Source organism: Electrona antarctica, assembly GCF_951216825.1.
Source record: "Electrona antarctica genome assembly, chromosome: 8".
In the NCBI taxonomy this organism is placed as follows: domain Eukaryota; kingdom Metazoa; phylum Chordata; class Actinopteri; order Myctophiformes; family Myctophidae; genus Electrona; species Electrona antarctica.
The window spans coordinates 54,213,295-54,237,533 of NC_136789.1; the positions used below are offsets into that span (position 1 = coordinate 54,213,295).

The window sequence follows — 24,239 nt, forward strand, 5'->3', positions numbered from 1 at the left end:
CGGCCACAGGACTCCATCTGAAAAGATGTTGTGCCAGGAGGGACCCCAATGAGAAATGTGTGGTCCTCGAAATCATTTTGATTAGATTTGTTATATGAATGAATGAGCGAGAGAGAGAGAGAGAGAGAGAGAGAGAGAGAGAGAGAGAGAGAGAGAGAGAGAGAGAGAGAGATTTCTTTCATCTATGACTTCATGATGTGACTTGTTGCGAGCTTTGCAGATCTGAAATGGCAATGTATAAAATCGGGTTGAAAGTGCTTAAAATGACTTTGATGAAATATTGGAAATATTTGTCTGGGGAGACCCTTCAGAAACTCCCCATCGTTCAAGGACCCATCTGTGGGTCCCCCAACCCCACTTTGAGAACCACTATAGGTATACCTTAGCCCCAATCCCACCCACTGTTATCCCTGGGCCATTCTGCGTACGTTAATAGGCTACATTGACAGCTAGACAACTGCCCCAATGCCTTTTCCATTTAAACCGCCAATGGGCAGCACATATAAAAGAGGACTTCTGTGCCGCAGGTTTAATTTCCCTCAGGTGTTTAAGTCTCTTATTTTCCGTGGTTTTCAATCTGAATAAACTCTCTCTCTCTCTCTCTCTCTCTCTCTCTCTTCCATAGCTACGGGGGGGGGGGGGGGGGGGGAATCTGTACTTGGTCCTTTTCCAGAGAACCGGCGTTCACATGCGCATAAATTTACTGTACGCTCATTTGAGATTCATCAATCAAGCTCCCCACCTCCCCCCCTCCCCCAACGCTAGACGACTTGGAAAAAAGTGACCTTACATAACTCCTTTGTCTCGAGCATTTCGCCGTGAATCAGGTGTAAGCGTATACCCTGTGGGGGGGGGGGGGGGGGGGGGGGATCTTTTAAGATTAATATTAAGCATAAATCCGAGGACATACACGTTTTTTATGAATGAGCCTTCAGGAGTATTCTTTTGGAGGGTGAGGTCATTCAAGGCCTCCCGCTTTTCAGCACTATGTCTAATATTCTCTCTCTCTCTCTCTCTCGCTCTCTCTCTGAAAAATTAGATCGTCAACGTGATACACGGTCAAATCGTCTGTTTTAATGTTTCCATTTAAAAACTCGCAGAGTTGAGGGATGCTGTTCATATGAGTTTGTTCTCCCCCAGGTTCGGGGCGCTTAACAGGATGGGGGGAGAGAGGGGGTTGGGGTGTGTTTTATTTTATTACGCAGTCACTACTCACTGGAATGCCTTCTCCCTTCGGTCCTGAAGGCCCGAAATTCCCTAGCAAAAGATTCTAAGAATGGCGTTAAATCACGCTGGGCTTCTTCATCTCAACACTGGTCTTGGTCAGATCCCTTATATACCCCAGATAACCCCGCTCCTCTGGCCGGCTGCATTGGATCCATATGTGTTTATTGTGAACCTCCTGTTACTGTATGTACAGTGTTGATTTGGTCGACTAAAACTAAGACGAAAAAAATGTTCGTCGACTACCTTTTTTTCCACTGACGAAAACTAAATGGAAACTAAGCTACGATGACTAAAACTAAGACTTAAATATACTGACTTTTACACTTTGGAATAAAAATACGTTTTTCAGAAAACTTAGTTGAGGATTTAGAAGGTGTTTTTAAAAATCAGCCTCAAAGTCTAAATACCACATTGATTGTTGTGATTTTCTATTCTATTCTACTTCTATTCTACTCAGAGCCCCTCATTAAAAAAAGTTACGTTTTCTAGGCTCTCCAGACCAGAGTAATCTAGTAAGAGAGTGGCGACACTATAGCGTTGACTCCCATTGTAACAATGGAATGCGGAAGTGCTCATTCTATCTCAATGGGATAGTTCCAGCCATGGGAGCAATGTTTGGAACTATAGCCCATAAGGCACCCGCTTTGCGGCGAGATCACAGCGTGTTGCTAGTACTCTCCTACTCTCCACTCTGCTCCAGACGACCACTGAGGCTTTCACAGCGTAGTCCTATACTTAACCCATTTTGACCTGAGATCGGATTCTAAAAATGTCTCCTACATCCTGACAGTTTTCTGAAAAAGCTATGTTTCTATGTCAGTCGTTCTTCGATTTTTCAAAAATAGCAGACCTACAAGCTCTGAGCTTGTAGATCTGCTATTTTTCAATAGCTAAAGCAAACCTCTTCTGGATCTTTTCAGGGCCCACCTGGAGACCTTTGGCCCACCCAATCTGACCACGTCGTAAGTGTTATAGGTGCTGGTCAGATGGGTGGTCAGAGCAGGTTCATTAGGGTCGTCCCGATCCCGATCGCGTGATCGGAAATCACAGGGCCGATCACGTCATTTTCGAATGATCGGAATCGGTCAGGGAGCTAAAAGAAAAAAACGCGATCGGGACATCCTTAATTTCAATGATCAACTAATCGATCGTGTTGCGGCTTGGATCGATGGAACTAACATATATACTATGAAGTCAGTGACACTTTTTTACTTAAAGTTTGGGCCCACAACGCTTCATAACACTCGTTACAAACGTTTATAATCACGCATGACAACTTAACAAGGTTTATGAAGTATAGGCCTATTATAGGAACTTTAAAAAATGTCACAAAACAGCACACGTATATTCTAGTTTTTCAATAGCTAAGGTGTAACATATGGATAAAGGAGTTAAAATGGGCTATTGTTAAGACGTGTGCGTGCGTGCGTCTGAAGTGTACATGTATGTGAGTGAGTGAGTGAGTGAGTGAGTGAGTGAGTGAGTGAGTGAGTGAGTGAGTGAGTGAGTGAGTGAGTGAGTGAGTGAGTGAGTGAGTGAGTGCGCGCGCGCGCGCGTGCGCGTGTGCGCGGGCGCGCATGTCACAAGCAGGCACCTCCTGCCTGCCTGTCTGTCTGTGTGCAAATGAGAGACGAGGGCAGAGCACAGAAGTGAGCAGTGTGAGGAGACATTTAAGCCGGGGGGGGGGGCAGGATTACCAGCTTGGATGTCCCATAAAGACACACACACACACATGCACGCACACAAGCGCGCACACACACACACACACACGCACGCACGCACGCACGCACGCACGCACGCACGCACGCACGCACGCACGCACGCACGCACGCACGCACGCACGCACGCAGCCTGAGGTCTGGCAAAGAAAAAAAGAAAAAAAAAAGACTTCTTGGATTAGTCCCAACCATAGCTGTAACTGTTAGCTTAGCATCAGAAGTTGGCCCAGTTTGCAGGGTGAGGGCTTCTCTCTAATCATGCCAGGGGGAAGGGGTCGACATTGACACGCGTGTAGCGAAATGGCCCGCGTCGGGATTAACGATATAGGTTCCCCTCGTCGTCGTAGCTTATATTCAAGTCAAAGCGGTGCAAATTGCTTTAACCCATCCTGGGCGGGGACCCCTTTTGGTGTTTGAAGCATCGTGTTATGCTTTAGCTAATGAAAAATAGCAGATCTACAAGCTCGTAGCGCAGCACCGAGTGCCGCGCTACAAACTTGTAGATCTGCTATTTTTTGAAAAAAATCGTGAAAATGTGGCGCAAATATTTTGAGTATATATTCTTTCAGAGCGAACTTTTTTAACTCAAATATTTGCTTCTGGGGGTGGGTCCATGGAACAACAGTATATTTTCAGATGGGGGTCGGCGGCCAAGTACATATAATTCCGGGGCTCCTCGACATGAAATAGTTTGAGAACGACTGACATAGAAACATGGCTTTTTCTGAAAACCATCATGATTTAGAAGACATTTGTAGAATCTGGTATCAGGTCTAAATGGGTTACGGGATGCTAATGCTATATACACGGTATAGGTGTATAAGCGCATGCGGGCAGTCAAGCGAAGCTAACTGGACGACAGGTGGCTTGGCCAGGCAGGAAGCGGCCTCTGCAGGAGGGCATGAGGAGGGATTTGGGGGGTAGGGGGGGGGGGGGGGGGCGTGCCGCGGCTCCAAGCGGCGCACGCGCGCGGCTGGTGTGAGCGGGACAGTATAAGCGCGGGGGTTTCATAAATAGACAGATGGGGCTGAACGAGGCGTCCTCTGCGGTCGGAAGTGGGTCGACAGATGTTGGCGTGGTGTGTGTGTGTGTGTGTGTGTGTGTGTGTGTGTGTGAGCGACAGTGGCAAGTGTTTTTAAGCCATTTTGGGCGGGAACCCTTTTTGGTGTTTCGAGCATTACGTTATGCTTGAGCTATTTAAAATAAATAGCAGATCTACGGCACTCGGTGCCGCGCTATGAGCTTGTAGATCTGCTATTTTTTTGTAGGTCTGCTATTTTTGAAAAATGTGGCGCAAATCTTTGAATATATATTTTTTAACTCAAATCCTTGCTTCTGGGGGGAGGGAGGGGGGGGGTCCCTAGAACAACATATTTTCAGATGGGGTCGGCGGCCAATTACATATAATTCTAGGGGGTCCTTGACATGAAATAGTTTGAGAACCACCGACATAGAAACATGGGTTTTTCAGATGTAGAAGACATTTGTAGAATCGTCCTCAGGTCTCAATGGGTTAAGCTCCGAGTAGAGAGAGGGTACAAGTGGAACCAAATGGACACTTATACAGGAGCACTTCAAACCCATTTTCAAACTATAATCCTCACAAATGCTCATTACGAGACGGCACCCATTGTCAGACGTTTCAGAAAGTATTTATTTCATTCTCTCTGCATGTGCCGCTAGCCGTTAGCATGAATGCCCAGTTCCCATGCAGTGCCACCATCAGCGTCCACTTTAACCCATTCTGGGCGGGAACCCCTTTTGGTGTTAGCATTATGTTATGCTTTAGCTATTGAAAAATAGCAGACCTACAAGCTCATAGCGCGCCACTCGAGCTTGTAGGTCTGCTATTTTTGAAAAATCGTGAAAATATTTATTTCAGAAAACTAGAGGATTTAGATTTTTTTTTTTTTTTAAGTTTGAGGTCAGGCATAAATGGGTTAAAGGACCACTTCACCACTTTTCAACATCTCTTCATATAATTGGTCCTCACTAATGTTCATGATAAAACACCACCATTTTTTCCTACTCAGTCTGTGTCTCATAGGAGGGCTTTGGGCAGTTCGGACACCCGTCCACCAGTGACATCATCATTAGGCATATTTCTTTTAAACAAGATTTGTTTTAAAATATATTCAGATTTGTATTATCATGAGAACGATGGCTTCAACTTTTGCATTGCAACTTTTCAGGAAAAGAAAGCCTGCCGTTTCTATTAGCTTGGATTCACCATCGATGATGTCACTGGTGGACGTGTTTCTGAACTGCCCACAGCCTTCCTATGAGACACAGACTGAGTAGAAAAAAATGGTGGTATTTTATCATGAACATTAGTTAGGACCAATTATAGGAAGAGAAGTTGAAAAGTGGTGAAGTGGTCCTTTAAGAGAAGGAGTGCGTGTTGGCTCACTGAAAAACACCGCTATACAGCAGTGGGTCTCAATTTAAGTGTCCTTGAGTGGGTTCCAAAATGGCCCCCGTACGGGTCTGTGTAGCTCTGAGAGTACAAATGGTTCCATTTGTACACTCTCAGAGTCCTTGAAATGTGAAAGTTTCTAGAACCACTGCACACCAAATGGTCATGGAACAGAGCCTTAATTAATTAGTGTTATTGGTAAAGCCTGTGAATAAAAGTCAGTAGAGGCCCCGATTCCCGGAAGTAAGTAAGAGTTATTCTTCCTGGAATGTCGACATGCTGAAATGGAAGCCAGGTTGAAATCTCCTTTGAAATGACCGAACCCTTTCCTTTTCCTCAGTGAATAGTGACAGAAATGGTGCCTATATTCTAATGAGCATTAGTGAGGACCAATAAGGCTCCGTTGGTGTCACGATCATGGCCGCCCTTTCCCCGTCACTTTTTGCCCCGTCGTGACATTGCGCCCCGCTCCTATAATTCCCCTGGGCCCAATCTCCTCTCCCCTCTTATCTCCCACTCTCCCCGGTGGCCTAGAGGAGTCCAATTGCCCTGAGTGTCTTCACCTGGCGAGCGCCAGCTGAGTCCGGCTGGCGGGGTGACGTGCTCCTCCTGAGACCGTTTAAGACTTTTAGACCTGAAGACGATTCTACAAATGACTTCCAAATCATGACAGCTTTCTGAAAAACCCCACGTTTCTATAGCAGTGGTTCTCAAACCATTTCATGTCAAGGAACCCCAAAAGAATATATGTAATTGGCAGCTTGTAGGTCTGCTATTTTTGAAAAATCGAAGAACGATTGACATAGAAACATAGCTTTTTCAGAAAACTGTCAGGATGTAGAAGACATTTTTAGAATCTGATCTCAGGCCTAAAATGCTTAAAACACCAAATATGGGTTCCCGTCTTGAATGGGTTAAGACTTTGTCCAGTCAGTGCTGGGAACTAATGTTCTGTTTGGATGTCAGAGATGCAGAGTTCTACTGCTATGATGTATATTTTCAACCAGTGGTCCGGGGACCACCAGTTCAATCCTTGAAGGGATTCCAGGTGGTCCCCAGCAAAATGATGGAGAGTTGGTATAACCAACCAAATAGACCCTTATAGATCTTAAACTGTTGAGAGCGTACGATTAAACCAAATGGAAGAGTTAAATTGTTGTTAAGGTATATTCAGTATGTGATTTCACTTAATTCAAATATCAATTACTATAGAGCGTGCTGACCATATAAGGAGTTCCTCCCTGTCCCCAGTTAACCCCTGGGGGTCAAAAAAAACGTAGGTTTCGTTTTTGGCTATAGGTGGCCCAGCCTTCATCCAATCAGAATAGAGAGGGGCCTTCCGCCAATCATGATCGAGCGGGGGCGGGCCTTGGTGTGTGTGCTGTTGGCCCCACTGTAGTGGGGGGGGACAGGGACCCGGACCGGGTTTTTTTTTCCAAATCACCCAAATCACCTGAATGCTCCTTTATTTGCATTACATAAAAGAAGATGATTTGTTAATTTGATGAAGGTTTGCCTGTTGTCTCTCGTCTTATCCAAAAACAGCAGTTTTGGGTCTGAGAGGCTAAATCTCATCAAAATGGTGGCCCATGGCTCAAATACTGAATAAATAATGGGCCTCGATGTGAAAAAGGTTGAAAATCACTGGTGTATTTTGCTCGTGCCGTTTTGTTGTGAATGTAGGCCTACTAGTGGGTGTTTGTGTTATAGTTAAGTGTATTGTAAGTTACTTGTGTCTTAACCCATTTTGACCTGGGAACGATTCTAAAAAATGTCTTCTACATCATGACAGTTTTCTGAAAAAGCTATGTTTGTGTGTCAGTGGTTCTTCGATTTTTCAAAAATAGCAGACCTACAAGCTCGTAGCGCGCCACTCGGTGGCGCGCTAAAAACTTTACACCCAAACTTGAACCCATTCTGGACGGGAACCCCTTTTGGTGTTTTAAGCATTATGTTATACTTTAGCTATTGAAAAATAGCAGATCTACAAGCTCATAGTGCGCCACCGAGTGCCGTGCTACGAGCTTGTAGATGTGCTATTTTTGAAAAGTCGTGAAAATGTGGTGGAAATCTTTGAATATATATTCTTTCAGAGTGAACGTTTTTTAACTCAAATCTTTGCTTCCGGGGGGAGGGGTCCCTGGAACAACATATTTTCAGATGGGGGTCGGCGGCCATAATTACATATATTTTTGGGAGTCCTCGACATGAAATTGTTTGAGGACGACTGACATGGAAACATCAGGGTTTTTGACAGAAAACTGTATTGGATTTAGTAGGCGTTTGTAGAATCGTCCTTAGGTCTAAATGGGTTAACCCATTCTGGACGGGAACCCCTTTTGGTGTTTTAACTAAGCATTGTGCTATACTTTAGCTATTGAAAAATAGCAGATCTACAAGCTCATAGCGCGCCACCGAGTGGCGCGCTACGAGCTTGTAGATCTGCTATTTTTGAAAAATCGTAAAAATGCGGCACAAATCTTTGAATATATATTCTTTCAGAGCGAACGTTTTTTTTATTTCGACGTCAGGCCTAACTGCTACTACAGTATCATCTACGTGGTCTCGTGGGTTCGATGTGAGTTCCTGCATATGGCGTCACGTGACACCTCCCGTCGCCGACAGCGGGTTCCGCTCGTATAGCCTCTCAAGAGTTTCACGAAAGCAGACAGGTGTTCGTCGAAGTGGCAAAACAGCTGTGATGGAACGTGCAGAGAATGTCTGAAGAGTGCAAAACTTTACCCAAGTAATCGGACGGCAGGTGCGGGAGGGGGGAGGGGGAATTCGACAGGGAGTTTGTCAAATCAGGCTTTAGGGGCTGCAGGTTGCTATGGCAATCAATAGGCTCTATGCACACAGAATAACTCCTTCCTACTTACGGGAGGCCCCCTGCCTAACTTCCTTCACAGGTGTTCCAGAGCCATCCAATAGAAGAGTTACGACGTCGAGGGGGCAGAAACCGAGCGCTCGAGCGCCGTTCATGCAGCCTGAACTGAGCCAAGCTGGAGTTGGAAATACATTGTTTTCAACGAGGGCGGCTATTTTAAGCATGTGTGCGACATGACTGACTGTTTTAAAGTACTGTACAGTGACAACTAAAGTCTCTTTAATGTTTATGTTGTACTATTACTACAAAACAATTTAAATTTAAAAGGGATTTAAGATCATTAAAGCTGGGCTGTTGCCTGTTGCCTGAGTCCAATGCATTTCTGCCTACTTCCGGTCCAGGACTTAATTGGGCCCGTTGGTCGTCCCCACGCTCAATGCGTAGTCTTTGTAGGAGAGCCGCCATTGGACTGAAGGCCCATGAAGTGAACGCAGTTTGCGTAACTAGTCGACTAGTAAACTAGGCAACTAGTCAACTAGTAAAAAATCACACCCGTGTGAACTGAGTGGTGTAAGGTCTTATATAGACTGATCAGCTGTGGTCTGACGTAATGTCTGACGTAATGAAATCACACCCGTGTGAACTGGGTGACCATAGCAACCATGCTAATTTTTTTGGTACGGACAGACACGTAAACGGACAGACACGTAAACTAACAAAGCCAGTTGTAGGAGTGGTTTACACCACTCAACAATAACAAAGCCAGTTGTAGGAGTGGTTTACACCACTCAAAAAATGACTAGAAGTGAATGCCCTAGTCTTGAGCTGACCTGTCACTGATGACGTCACCCTGGCACGACGACACCACGATGACTCCCGCTGTGGTGGCCATGACGGCATGGATGGAAGACACCAGCCTGGAGGGGGACAACAGACAGAGAGAGAGAGTTAGACACCAGCCTGAGAAGGACAACAGACAGAGAGAGAGAGTTAGACACCAGCCTGGAGGGGACAACAGACAGAGAGAGAGAGTTAGACACCAGCCTGGAGGGGGACAACAGACAGAGAGAGAGAGTTAGACACCAGCCTGGAGGGGGACAACAGACAGAGAGAGAGAGTTAGACACCAGCCTGGAGGGGGACAACAGACAGAGAGAGAGAGTTAGACACCAGCCTGAAGGACAACAGACAGAGAGAGAGAGTTAGACACCAGCCTGGAGGACAACAGACAGAGAGAGAGAGTTAGACACCAGCCTGAAGGACAACAGACAGAGAGAGAGAGTTAGACACCAGCCTGGAGGGGGACAACAGACAGAGAGAGAGAGTTAGACACCAGCCTGGAGGGGGACAACAGACAGAGAGAGAGAGTTAGACACCAGCCTGGAGGGGGACAACAGACAGAGAGAGAGAGTTAGACACCAGCCTGAAGGACAACAGACAGAGAGAGAGAGTTAGACACCAGCCTGGAGGACAACAGACAGAGAGAGAGAGTTAGACACCAGCCTGAAGGACAACAGACAGAGAGAGAGAGTTAGACACCAGCCTGAAGGACAACAGACAGAGAGAGAGAGTTAGACACCAGCCTGGAGGACAACAGACAGAGAGAGAGAGTTAGACACCAGCCTGGAGGGGGACAACAGACAGAGAGAGAGAGTTAGACACCAGCCTGAAGGACAACAGACAGAGAGAGAGAGTTAGACACCAGCCTGGAGGGGGACAACAGACAGAGAGAGAGAGTTAGACACCAGCCTGAAGGACAACAGACAGAGAGAGAGAGTTAGACACCAGCCTGGAGGGGGACAACAGACAGAGAGAGAGAGTTAGACACCAGCCTGAAGGACAACAGACAGAGAGAGAGAGTTAGACACCAGCCTGGAGGGGGACAACAGACAGAGAGAGAGAGTTAGACACCAGCCTGAAGGACAACAGACAGAGAGAGAGAGTTAGACACCAGCCTGGAGGGGGACAACAGACAGAGAGAGAGAGTTAGACACCAGCCTGGAGGGGGACAACAGACAGAGAGAGAGAGTTAGACACCAGCCTGGAGGGGGACAACAGACAGAGAGAGAGAGTTAGACACCAGCCTGAAGGACAACAGACAGAGAGAGAGAGTTAGACACCAGCCTGGAGGGGGACAACAGACAGAGAGAGAGAGTTAGACACCAGCCTGGAGGGGGACAACAGACAGAGAGAGAGAGTTAGACACCAGCCTGGAGGGGGACAACAGACAGAGAGAGAGAGTTAGACACCAGCCTGGAGGGGGACAACAGACAGAGAGAGAGAGTTAGACACCAGCCTGGAGAGGGACAACAGACAGAGAGAGAGAGTTAGCTCTTTTTGAAAAATCGTAAAAATGCGGCACAAATTTTTGAATATATATTCTTTCAGAGTGAACGTTTTTAACACAAAGCTTTGCTTCTGGTGAGGTCCCTGGAACAACATATTTGCAGATGGGAGTCTGCGGCCAATTACATATAATTTTTGGGGTCCTTGACATGAAATATTGAGCACCACTGATATAGAAACGTATAGGTATTTCAGAAAACTGTCACGATTTAGAAGACATTTTTTTTATTTCGACGTCAGGCCTAAAATTATTCAACCAATCAATCATTCGGGGGTCCTTGACATGAAAATGTTTGAGTACAAGCTCTGGTCCACACGGCACGGCTGAAGATGTACTTACGACATAAGAGATTGGTGCTCAATTCATCACCACATTTGGCATAATTTTGCACAATGTCTGCACTTGCACAATAGGGACAATTTTATTTAAGCAACGTTTCTGTCACATAGACCTTCTCCAGGCATCTGAGCTGCCTGCAGAAGGCCGATGTGACCCAAAAGACAAAGCGCTCAAATACAATAATTGTCCCTATATTTTGTTTTGCAAGTGCAGACGAAGTGCGGGTCATTTTTATTCCATTCTCTCCGTCTGATCCCCCTGCACTGCCTACGCGCTACGTCTCTATCGGAGCCCATCAGGAAGGCATAACACTTTGTTTCTTGTGTGACAGAATTCAGATGATCTCAGCATTATCACCACGCAGCAAAACTGCACGATTTTCTTTCTTTTTTTTGGTTAAGATATGGGGGCTTCTTTCTGCCTTTATTGGATAGTGCATAGTAAGTTGACAGGAAAGGGGGGGGGGGGGGGGGGGGGGGGGGGGGGGCTAGGGAGTGACCGCTAGGCCGGCCCGGACCGTCCGAAACCGCATGATTGTACTGCATTCTAACTTAACCCATTTCGGGGCGGGAACCCCTTTCGGTGTTTTAAAGCATTATGTTATACTTTAGCTATTGAAAAATAGCAGCTCTACAAGCTCATAGCGCGGCACCGAGTGCCGCGCTATGAACTTGTAGGTCTGCTATTTCTTTTAAATCGTGAAAATGTGCCTCAAATCTTTGAATATATATTATTAGAGAGTGAACATTTTAACTCAAATCTTTGCTTCTGGGAGGAGGTCCCTGGAACAACATATTTTCAGATGGGGGGGGCGGAGGCATATTACATCATTTTTGGGGTCATTGACATGAAATATTGAGAACCACTGATATAAAAACATAATACTAATAATAATAGAAAATACATTTTAAAAAGACATTTTTTAAATTTAGACGTCAGGCCTAAATGGGTTAATAGTGAATTTCCTCAGTCCATGAACTAACTTCTGAGTGAATTTCTAGCCCTTCACTAAATCCCACCCCAAAAAGCGATTGTCCAATGCCAATCAAAATGCTTTAGAAACGGTTGCTATGCAGGTCAAGCTTTCTTCGCTGCTAACGTGCCTATTGGACAAGGATGGGTTGGGGAGGGACTTAGTGAAGGGCTAATTGAATACAACAAGGCTGAATTATTCAGCCACACGCATCACTAATTTATCAATAAACTACTGTAGTTAAAAGCAACGTACTGTATACAACTTTGCCCTTGATAACAAAACAATAAATGCATTTTTACCCGTCCTTTCCCTCGACACCGGCAGTTATTATCAGCTTCTACTGGAGTAGTACAGTAAGCAGTGAAACACATTGATTGCCCTCTTGAGCCATGACCATAAAACCTTAAAGCTGCTATAAGCAATAATATGTCAACATTTTAATGACAGCCATCAATGGGTAGAACGCTCCAAAAAACAATTTAGTCTCTGTAGAAGCCGCAATCTGCATTCAAAGATTTTCCTAGAAGCTTTGTCATTGGTCGATTTGCCCGTCTACTTCCTGATTGGTTAGTCATTGCGGCCGGGTTTTTTTCGACCAATGACAAAGCTTCTAGGAACATCTTTGAATGCAGATTGTGGCCCCTAGATGTGTCACAGAGACTACATTTTTTGGGGGGAGCGTTCTACCCATTGCTGTCTGAATACCAAAAAAAGAAAGAAATAAGTCATTAACATTAACATATTATTGCTTATAGCAGCTTTAACTAAATGTATTAAATGTAGTATATCATAATATCACAGAAACATTCAAGATCACAGAATCAAAGGTGTCCTGGATGGATGGGAAAATAATTGATATCAATATTTGTGTAAATCTCTATGGGGGGGAAATGAATGGCCGATTTTTCAGTGGTGCCAGAATACCACGGCCAGTGCCATGCCCTATACCAGGGGTTCTCAACCCGTGGGTGGGGGGGGGGGGAAATTAAGAGTTTATATAGTACGCATAAACTTTCCTTAATGATTATATCTGGTTTCAGTATTCATTCATGATATATTTTCTCTATTATTAAGGTTATTTTTGCAGTCAGTTTGTATTGGTGGTGGGGAGGGGGAGGGGGGGCGGGGTGGGGTGGGGGTCGCGAGGCCAAAGCATTTCCGGGGGTCCCCAGCCAAAAACGTTGATAACCCCTGCCCTCTACGGCCTGTAACTACGTGGCTTTGCCTTTCAGAGACCCTCTACCAGATTGCCAGTGCATCCCGACTCTGTTATATTGGGTTACCTAATGATGCAAAGTCATCCAAATCCAATTTGCGGCTCTGCCGTCAAGCTGGTGTCGAGTAGGAACTGGAGCTATAGCCTTGGACTTGACCCCGAATGAACGTGAAGTCTTTTGGCTTTGACTTGTTTACAACTTGAGATTATAACATCAAGACCAGGAATCCTGGGGCTCCCTCTGCCACGACCACGAAGGGTGCGACAGTTAACCCATTTTGGGGCAGGAACCCCTTTTGGTGTTAGCATTACGTTATGCTTTAGCTATTGAAAAATAGCAGATCTACAAGCTCGTAGCGCGCCACCGAGTGGCGCGCTACGAGCTTGTAGGTCTGCTATTTTTGAAAAATCGAAGAACCACTGACATAGAAACATAGCTTTTTCAGAAAACTGTCAGGATGTAGAAGACATTTTTAGAATCTGATCTCAGGTCAAAATGGGTTAAATCAGACTAATTGATATCATCGATTATAAGAAAATATAACCGTTACTCGATCAATTACCGATTAACAAGCTAAGCCTAATGTTTGGGCATGTCATTATGGGCAAAAGGTTTCAAAGAAATGATTAAATAATTGTGTCGTGGGCTTGTAGATCTGCCGTTTTCCTTTTAGTTTTGCATGACACCATTGTACGACAAAGTGCGCTGAAGCACTTTTACAACGTTCAATTGTAAAATATGTACACAATGTGTTTTAACCCATTTTGGACATTTTGGAGTTAAAAACATTCACTTTGAAAGAATATATATTCAAAGATTTGCGCCGCATTTTTACGATTTTTCAAAAATAGCAGACCTACAAGCTCGTAGCGCGCCACTCGGTGGCGCGCTATGAGCTTGTAGATCTGCTATTTTTCAATAGCTAAATTATAACATAATGTTTAAAACACCAAAAAGGGGTTCCCGCCCAAAATGGGTTAAGAGCCTCTCAATAATTTGATTCATCCAAAAAGCAATTGATAGAATAATTGCCAAGAAGATATAATTGATAATTGCAGGCAGCTCTACCTGAGAGTAAATAGGCCTATTGAGTGCCCGACTGGCAAAGTGTGATCACATTGTTCAAAATGTGTGCATTCATATTGTAACCCTAAACCATGTTACTAACTGGAACCGGTGACGAAAAAAGATTGGTCGACGACTACCTTTTTTCACCGATGAAAACTAAACAAAAACTAAGCTATGATGAGCGATGACTGAAAAGTAAGACTAAATATATTGGCAATTTCATCGACATGTACAAAAACTGGACTCAAATGTTAGGGAGGAACCAGTGGAGTAGAACTAAAACGGGTGAGCTTGTAGATCTGATGGAACCAAGTGTACAATCTGGCATTACGGCGCCACCAAGGCGCGCCGAAATCCATTTCCGACGACATATTCAACTGTAGATTTAAAGTTTTATGATATTTATTTACAGAGATGCAAATAGCCTGCATCCTGCATCCTTAACACTTAGGCCGCTAGCATTTATTGAAAAATTAGGATCTAATTCACGCCAGCATTTTTTTAAATTTGAGCTCTTATTTTGAAAAGCCGCCATTTCCGGTCCATGAGCAGTAGTCATAACCTAGGAAGCTACACGGAGCGGACAGACCTTGTTTACCATCTGAAGCCAGACCGGAGCTCTGGAGAGCTCTACATCGTCCGATCTGTGCCGTCAAAGAAACGCTGTTTTGACCAAAATGCCATCTGGGACAAGGAATAGGAGATACAGGCGATTGAAAGAAATGGATAGAATGGATTCTTATGGCGACGACGATCTAAGATTGGCGATCCAGTGCTGTGCTAACAACACAGCTAGCTAACCGGCTAACGTGAGTAGCATTTTGGCTCAAGCAATCGAACACGCTATAAAAGCTCAATTGCCGAAGACCGTCAGCGCCAGTATCAAAATTTGCCTTCAATTGACTTTAATCGTCGGCAATGGCGCGCTAAGTGTTAAGACTCACTAAAAATTGAGAAAGGATGCAATCACGTCACCCTCCGGGGGTCCTGGAATGCAATACTGTACTCAGTACTGTACTCTAACGTCGTTGAAGTAGGACTCATAAAATGTCCCTGGGTCCCATGTAAAAGACCACCCCTGGGTCCCCGGGACCCATTATGAAAACCTATTTACATCACTGATATTTAGTCGACTAAAACTAGACCAACACTAAAACGTTTCAGATGACTGAAATATGACTGAAACTCAATGCAATTTTATTCAAAAGGACTATGACTCTGGGCCGTGGCTCAGCGGTCCAGGCACCTTGGCTGGTAATCCAGTCTGGCAGTGTGCCGCGGGTTCGACTCCCGATCCCGACGGCCTTTACTGCATGTCACCCCCCATCTCTCTCCCCATTTCCTGTCAGCCTACTGTCTGTCCCTCCATAAAGAAATATAAAATAAAGGCGAAAGCCACAAAAAAAAAACATTTTTTTAAAAGGACTATGACTAAAACTAATAATAATAATAATCATTGTTGGGGGTGTTCCAAGCGCGAGGGGCTTTGGGTTGCCACAGCTTGCTTTCTGCTGCACAGCCTTTATTTCAAACTCAGGTGCTGCTCGTTAACAATCGGATTTTCCAAATGTCTCTCTGGGGCCACGACCTCTCTTACATAACTGCACTTTTCTAGCGACTCTTAACCGCCGAGTTTCCCCATTAAAAAAAAAGAGAGAAAGTATGATATGAATTTATAAATCTGACTGTGTGAACATTTTTGATTGGGGTTGACATTATGGAATGGAGCGCGCGCCACACACACACACACACACACACACACACACACACACACACACACACACACACACACACACACACACACACACACACACACACACACACACACACACACACACACACACACACACACACACACACACACACACACACACACACACACACACACACACACACACACACACACACACACACACACACACACACACACACACACACACACACACACACACACAGGTTGTTTTGGCAGATGGAGACGTTTTCGGGCTGCCAAAAATAAAAAAAACACAAATTATTATGTAAAACACAGGCCAAAGTTACATGTATACTATGCCTATAAAGGGCTATTTCATCGTCTACTCAGGCTTATGTGAACAACACCCCGGACAGTTTGAGTTGCTCGATTCAGTTTATCCATTTAGATACCGTATTTGATATTCATTTTAGCTGCCGTGCCCCCCTTCCTATACAAACCCATTGTAACTTCAAACTCTATTTTAACCATTAATGGAAAACACCCGTCCTATTTTCTGGTAGCATGGGGTCCAACCTATGCTTTCTATGGCATAGGCAGCTCCCGGCAGGATCCGCCGGGAGAATCTAGACGCAGCTGCGCAACATGAGACTAATTAATTGGAGCGACAGAGAGAGAGAGGAGTGTGTGTGTGTACGTGTGTGCGTGTCAATTTAACAAAGGTGCAGACGATCAGAAATCAGCAGAGAGTGAGGGACGTTTTCGCTACTGTATGCCGAATTGAAGTGGACTTGGTCCCAGACTTTTTTTTTCTCCCTAGAAATAAAAACGTCTGCGTTTCTGAGGCTAATTTTCTGGTGACTGATACTCCTAATACGTGAGATGCCTGTGTTTTTATTTATTTTTTACTTTTTTCATTTATTTTTAGGAAAATGAAAATCAGGAAAAGAATAATTGCGACGGTAGGTCGCAGATTACTATGAAAACCTGCAAAACCTGTCCGTCGCTCCGTCACGCCACCATATATGGCAGTCGGTCAATCGCGCCTCGTGACACGCTCCATATATGGCCGTCTCCATATATGAAGATCACGACACTGACCTCATCAAACCCTGGATAGCCATACATGGAGAAGACTGGATAATCACTCTACAGGCCCGAAAATTAAGGCCCAGGCCCTACCTGGGCCCTCATCAAACCCTGTAAACTCAAGACACCGCCCCCGCTGCCACCCTTAGATCTCCATATATGGAGCTGACCTGTTGTGACCTCATCAAACATAGATCACTCTTGTGAAACGGATCCATTTGTCTCCCTCTCGCTCTCTCTATGGTCCCACATCAATACAGAAGGGAATTGATATTGCCAAAACCGTATCGAACGCTAACAGAAAATAGGGTTAGTCTGGTATTGGGTCTGAGAGGCTAAATGATCATCAAATGGTGGTCCGTGGCTGTAAACGCAGAAAAAAGAATGGGCCTCGTTTATATGGCGGCGGTGGTTCAGGGGTAGAGTGCCTGGATGGTAACTGCAAGGTTGCCAGTTCAAACCCGGGCTCCCCCAGAGTTACTGTCGAAGTGTCCTTGAGCAAGACACTGAACCCCTAATTGCTCCCGATGTGCTAGTTGGTGCCTTGCATGGTTTCCGTTGCCATCGGTGTATGAATGTGTGTGTGAATGGGTGAATGTAATGCACAATCTCTGTAAAGCGCCTTGGATAAAGGCGCTATATAAATGCACCATTTACCATTTACCATTTACCAATATGAATAGGGATGGAAACCCCTTTGGTGTTTTAAGCATTACGTTGTACTTTAGCTATTGAAAAATAGCAGATCTACAAGCTCATAGCGCGGCACCGAGTGCCGCGCTACGAGCTTGTAGGTCTGCTATTTTTGAAAAATCATGAAAATGTGGTGCAAATCTTTGAATATATATTCTTTCAGAGCGAACGTTTTTAACTCAAATCTTTGCTTCTGGGGAGGTACACTGGAACAACATATTTTCAGATGGGGGTCGGTGGCCAATTACATATAGTTTCTGGGGGTCCTTGACATGAGATATTGAGCACCACTGACATAGAAACATGAGGTATTGCAGGAAACCGACAGGATTCCGAAGAAATTTTTTTAAATTACGAAGTCATGGGTTAAATAAATGGGTTAAGTAAAACATTTGAACGCCGTTTAAATATTCATGAGCTGACTACTTGTAGGTAAGGGTATCCGTCTCCTGTAAAGGTCGTTGACCTTACACTCTATAGGCTAGTGCAGGGGTGGGCAACTGGCGGGCCCGGGGGCCACATGCGGCCCCCACCTTCACTTAACGCGGCCCGCATGTTAATATCAGAATACTGATATTATAGTATTGATTTCAACTGTTACAATTCCAAACCCGCTTTAATTACTTCATGACTAGTATTAAATAACTAGTACCTAATAATGACTACTATTAAAATGCTATTGTCTTTTTGTGTCAGTAATGCATTTTATATTCAATAAAAAGGTTACTTTTCAGGTTTCCAATTAAAAAATAACAAAAGAAAATCACACCCGTGTGAACTGAGTGGTGCAGTGACGTCGCACACTAACCATAGCAACCGCGCTCATCTATACGTGGCCCCACGTACAGGTACACACATACACACATACAGACAAAGCTGGTTGTTGGAGTGGTTTGCACCACTCAAAAATCAGGTTTTCAATTCAAATATAGCAAAAATAGATAGAATGGAAATATATTGGCCCTCGCCAGCGTCAAGGTTGCCAACCCATGGGCTAGTGTATGTCATACTGAGGGCCGGGGGGGGACCGTAAGAAACTGTACCTACTGTACCTAATTAAAAAAATCACACCCGTGTGAACTGAGTGGTGTAAGGTCTTATATAGACTGATCAGCAGTGGTCTGACGTAATGTCTGACGTAATGAAATCATAGAAACCGTGCTCATTTTTTGAGTGGTGTAAACCACTCCTACAACTGGCTTTGTTGTGCAGAAAAAATGAGCATGGTTGCTATGTTCACCCTGTTCACCCGGGTGTGATTTCATTACGTCAGACATGATTTCATTACGTCAGACAGGCTAAGACCTTACACCACTCAGTTCACACGGGTGTGATTTTTTTTGGTACGGACAGACACGGGTACATAGCTTTTTGAGTGGTGTAAACCACTCCTACAACTGGCTTTTGTGTGCAGAAAAAAATGAGCATGGTTGCTATGTTCAAAATAATTTCTGACGTAATTAAATCACACCCGGGTGAACTGGATGACCGTAGCAACCATGGTCATTTTCTCTGCACAAAAAAAGCCAGTTGTGAAATCACATCCAGGTGTGATTTCATTACGTCAGATCAGAGCTGATCAGGCTATATAATACCTTACCTTATATAATACCTCACATCGGACAAAAACTCCAGCTGAATCAACTTCATGGTCACAAATCATCACATCAGAAGACGAGTCTACCTAGCCAAAGATCTTTAACGTCAGACATTACGTCAGACCACAGCTGATCATGCTATATAAAACCTTACACCACTCAGTTCACACGGGTGTGATTTTTTTGGTACGAACAGACAAAGCCAGTTGTTGGAGTGGTTTACACCACTCAAAAACATCTGTATCTGTACTTTACTTGAATTTGTATTTACTTACTTTTCAGTTGATAATATTGTCATTTTATCAACTGGCCCGTTGCCATTTTTGTAATGCAACACCGGTTTATACGAGTATATAAGAGTTTATATAGAGACGAATATTGTATGTTTCACCTCATTACATTTCTAGGAAGGGGGGGGGGAATTACGTTATGAATTAACCACGTACGGTAAGCTCTATATTTAACATAATAGTGAAACTAGAAGATCTACGACGCGATGCCTGATCTTATGACATACTGTAATGTTGAGTACAGTAACCAGCATATTGGGACAGAGAAGACTGTGTGTTCAGTTATCACAGTGCTTTTCAAACCTTTTCTTAACCCATTTTGACCTGAGAACAATTCTACAAATATCTTCTAAATCCTACACAGTTTTCTGAAAAACCTCATGTTTCTATGTCAGTGGTGCTCAACCTTTTTCATGTCAAGGACCCCCAAAAATATCTGGATTTGGCCGCCGACCCCCATCTGAAAATATGTTGTTCCAGGGAGGAACCTCCCAGAAGCAAAGATTTGAGTTTAAAAACATTCGCTCTGAAAGAATATATATTCAAAGATGTGCGCCACGTTTTCACGTTTTTCAAAAATAGCAGACCTACAAGCTTTTCAATAGCTAAAGCATAACATAATGCTAACACCAAAAGGGGTTCCCGCCCAAAATGGGTTAATCAAGGTGGTCCATTATTTCTCTGGCATTTGAGCCACGGGCCACCATTTGATGGCCTTTATCCTCTCAGGCTCAAAACGAAAGAAACGTTTCGTTGTCGTCGAATACGATTTTGTCCACAACTCCATGATGTATCGATGTCGGTACCATTAGGAGAGGCGACGAATAATCAATAGTCCAAAATATATTGAATTAACAATTGTTCTATGTTCTCTAACCGTGTAGACTTCTTGTGGATTAAGTATGTAATGCAGATGTTTAAACAATCATTTAAATATCTAATAAAGGGGTCCATTTGGTTACCAACCCTCCATCGTACCATTTCGGCTGGGGACCACCTGGAACCCCCCCTCAAGGACCACTGGTGGTCCCCGGACCACTGGTTGAGAACCACTGAGTTATGACATAAATGACAATGTCGAGTATACAGCAACGGGGGGGAGGAGGGGGGGAAGAAAGAGAGAGAGAGAGAGAGAGACTGTGCGTGTTAAGTTTCCTGCTTGAACCCGTGACCTACTGTCCCTGCCCCCCCCCCCCCCCCCCCCCCCCCCTCCTCCTCCCCCTTCTCCGTGGGAAACCAGCCATGACACCACCGGTGTCGGCATGGCGACCGAGGTCACGTGACCTCGCTGCCTGCTCGTCCACAATGAATGACCCCCTCTGGCCCGTCAGCCGGCGTGTTTCGACCGAGGCTTGATTTATACTGGTGTTCCCACCCCCTCCTCCCACCCTCCCCCACGAGCAGGTACTGTTAGTGGTGTACACACTGACCGGCTTCTTGCAGTCACAATGACTAGATATATTCAACTGCACGAGGCTCTACAGCGGCAACTTTCACACAAGTCAAGGACCCCCGCAACCCCAATATTTGATATGCTTTTGGCCCGCGGACCCCGCTCTGAAAATGTGTTGTGCCAGGGGAGGACGCCCTCGGAAGAGAACATGTGTGTTTTAAAATTCAATTTTTGATGAATTGGCCAACATAATACTTTACTTTATTTGGATCGGGACAGAGTATATTAATGAACATTACATTAAACGTGTAGTGTAAATACACCGGATTTAGCAGAGATGCTATATTGTCCATCCGCATAGTCCCCGGACATTGAACACTAAACAATACTGACATAACAAGACAAGAGAGGACAGCATACAACAACATAGTACTTTTCAAACACTGTAAAAAGAGAGAATAAGAAAAGATTAAAGCTATTGCTATAGGTAGGCTAACTCGATATAAAATGGATAAATGGTAAATAGTGCATTTATATAGCGCCTTTATCCAAGGCGCTTTACATAGATTGTGCATTACATTCACTCATTCACACACACATTCATACACTGATGGCAGCGGAAACCATGCAAGGCACCAACCAGCACATCAGGAGCAATTTGGGGTTCAGTGTCTTGCTCAAGGACACTTCGACACTAACTCTGGGGGAGCCCGGGTTCGAACTGGCGACCTTGCGGTTACCATCCGGAAACTCTACCCCTGAGCCACCGCCGCCCCGGATAAAGTGGGTCCAAATGACTGTGATGCTATTACTAGTAACTACATTAACCCATTTTGGGGCGGGAACCCCTTTTGGTGTTTTAACTAAGCATTATGTTATACTTTAGCTATTGAAAAATAGCAGATCTACAAGCTCACGAGCTTGTAGGTCTGCTATTTTTGAAAAATCGTGACAATATATTTTAGAAAACTGGAGGATTTAGAATAGTTTTTTATTTCGACGTCAGGCCTCAATGGGCTAACTACTGTCGCTGCGTCCCCAAACCCTACTTGGAGAAGCACTGATCTACAGCAGGGGTTCTCAACGTTTTTGGCCGGGGACCCCCGGAAATGCTTTGGCAAGGTCCCCGCCCCGCCCCCTCCCGACCCCCAATATAAATTGACTGCTACAATAACCTTAAACCATTTTGGACGGGAACCCCTTTTGGTGTTTTAAGCATAGTTATAATTTAGCTATTGAAAAATAGCAGATCTACAAGCTCATAGCGCGCCACCGAGTGGCGCGCTACGAGCTTGTAGGTCTGCTATTTTTGAAAAATCGTGAAAAAAAATTAAAAAACTTTTTTTTTTTTTTTTTTTAATATTTAGGGACCCCCTAAAATAATTTGGCGAGCCCCCCGAGGGGTCGCGACCCACGGGTTGAGAACCCCTGATCTACAGCACACATGCATGACCGGTAGGCCAGTGGTTGTCAACCCGTTTCATGTCCAGGTCCATTATTCGTTACGGTATTTGAGCCACGGACCACCATTTGATGACATTTTGCCTCTCAGAGTGACGCAAACCTAAAGAATATGTTGTTGTTGTTGACAAGATTTTGTCCACAGTTCCGTGCTGTAGTAGGCTATGGATGTTGGTACCATTAGGAGAGACAACAGTCAAACGTTGAATTGTCTAGACTGCTTGTAAATTAAACTAATGCAGATGTTTAACAATAACGTAACTCGCTGAGAGCGTAAAATGAAACCAAATGGACTCGTGTGAGGGTCAATTTGGTTTCATTTTCATTTAGACCTGACGTCAAAATTAAAACAATGTCTTCTAAAGCCTAAAAGTTTTCTGAAAACCCTATGTTTTTATGTCAGTCAGTGCTCAATATTTCGTGTCAAGGACCCCCAAAATGATATGTAATTGGCCGCAGATCCGCATCTGAAAATATGTTATCCAGGAACTCTCAGAAGCAAAGCTTTGAGTTAAAAACGTCCGCACTGAAAGAATATATATTCAAAGATTTGAGGCACATTTTCACGATTTTTCAAAAATAGCAGACCTACAAGCTCGTAGCGCGGCACTCGGTGCCGTGCTATGAGCTTGTAGATCTGCTATTTTTCAATAGCATAATGAAACACCAAAAGGGGTTCCCGTTCAGAATGGGTTAAAGATCTAGAAGGGTCCATTTGGTTACCAACTCTCCATTATTTAGCTGGGGGACCACCTGGAACCCCCTCAAGGACCACTGGTTGAGAACCACTGCTGTAGGCTACACACAGAACGCCAACACAGCTGCACCTCAACAGGATTCTTTTTTTTAGATAAACGATACGTAGCGGGCTGCGACTTCGTTCAGGCAGCATATTATTTGAGGGGTTAACACGCTGCGTTACTACACGGGTGTATACAGTGTTCTGCAAGTCCCATGCGTCATTATATACGCTGACGGGGCAATCAGCTGACCAATTGGTCAAAGCTGTGTTACTTCTGCACAGTGGTTATGCACCGTTTGCTAGCTCCCTGCATCGCTACCGGCGGGGCTCTGCTAGTAGTTCTGTTCCCCCCATTAGTTCAACCTTAGTTGTTATTGTATATCCATCTCCCTGTCCTCTTAAAGGAGAATTCCATGCTAGAAGGCTTTTTTACCTTTCTTACCTTTCTTTGTAGTTGTTACGTCCCCACCAAAGAGGTCCAGGTGTATTTTTGTGCAAAAACTCCTTATTGGTTATTTCCCCTACCATAAGCCCTCAATGAATTGCATTGAATGGGGAATTGAATGGGGCTATGGGGTGTTGTGCTAATTTGCTTATTTCCATCGAAATAAGTAGTAAAGTGTGCCGCTTGGGATATTATTTACATTATGAAGAGAGGATATATACAAAAAAAATATTTTGAGCGATGGAAATAAGCGAATTAGCCCCATTCAATTCCCATTCAATTCAATGCAATTCATTGAGGGCTTATGGTAGGGGAAATAGCCAATAAGGAGCTTTTGCACAAAATAACACCTGGACCTCTTTGGTGGGGACGTAACAACTACAAAGAAAGGTAAGAAAGCCTTTTAGTATGGAATTCTCCTTTAATGGTTAATGATGGTGATCTAATTGTGTTGAGCAGGGAGAAAAATGTAGCAGAGCCTGAACACAAGGATAAAATATATCCATTCCACACGCATTCACATTCTATAATGACATATTGGTCCATTCTATTCGTAAGGCCCAAACCACCACACCAACTAGTCACAACTCCATGCAACAAAACAAACCACCCAATGCAACTCCTTGCAACTGCCATTGGGGTTAAATGGTTGCAAGTAGTTGCATGTTGCAAGGAGTTGCTTTGGTTTGGGCCTAAGTTAT

At 44.4% G+C, this 24,239-nt stretch overlaps 1 protein-coding gene across 1 annotated transcript in view; it reads right to left on the reverse strand.

The window, feature by feature from the left end:
- Positions 1-24,239, reverse strand: part of LOC306928846 (ceramide synthase-like) — a gene marked incomplete at its 3' end in the record, with an annotated part of 97,393 nt that overhangs the window by 15,129 nt on the left and 58,025 nt on the right. Inside the window, exon 4 of the mRNA XM_079509118.1 lies at positions 9,019-9,105. Coding sequence (XP_079365244.1) covers positions 9,019-9,105 — 87 coding nt within the window. The remainder of the gene's footprint in view (positions 1-9,018; positions 9,106-24,239) is intronic.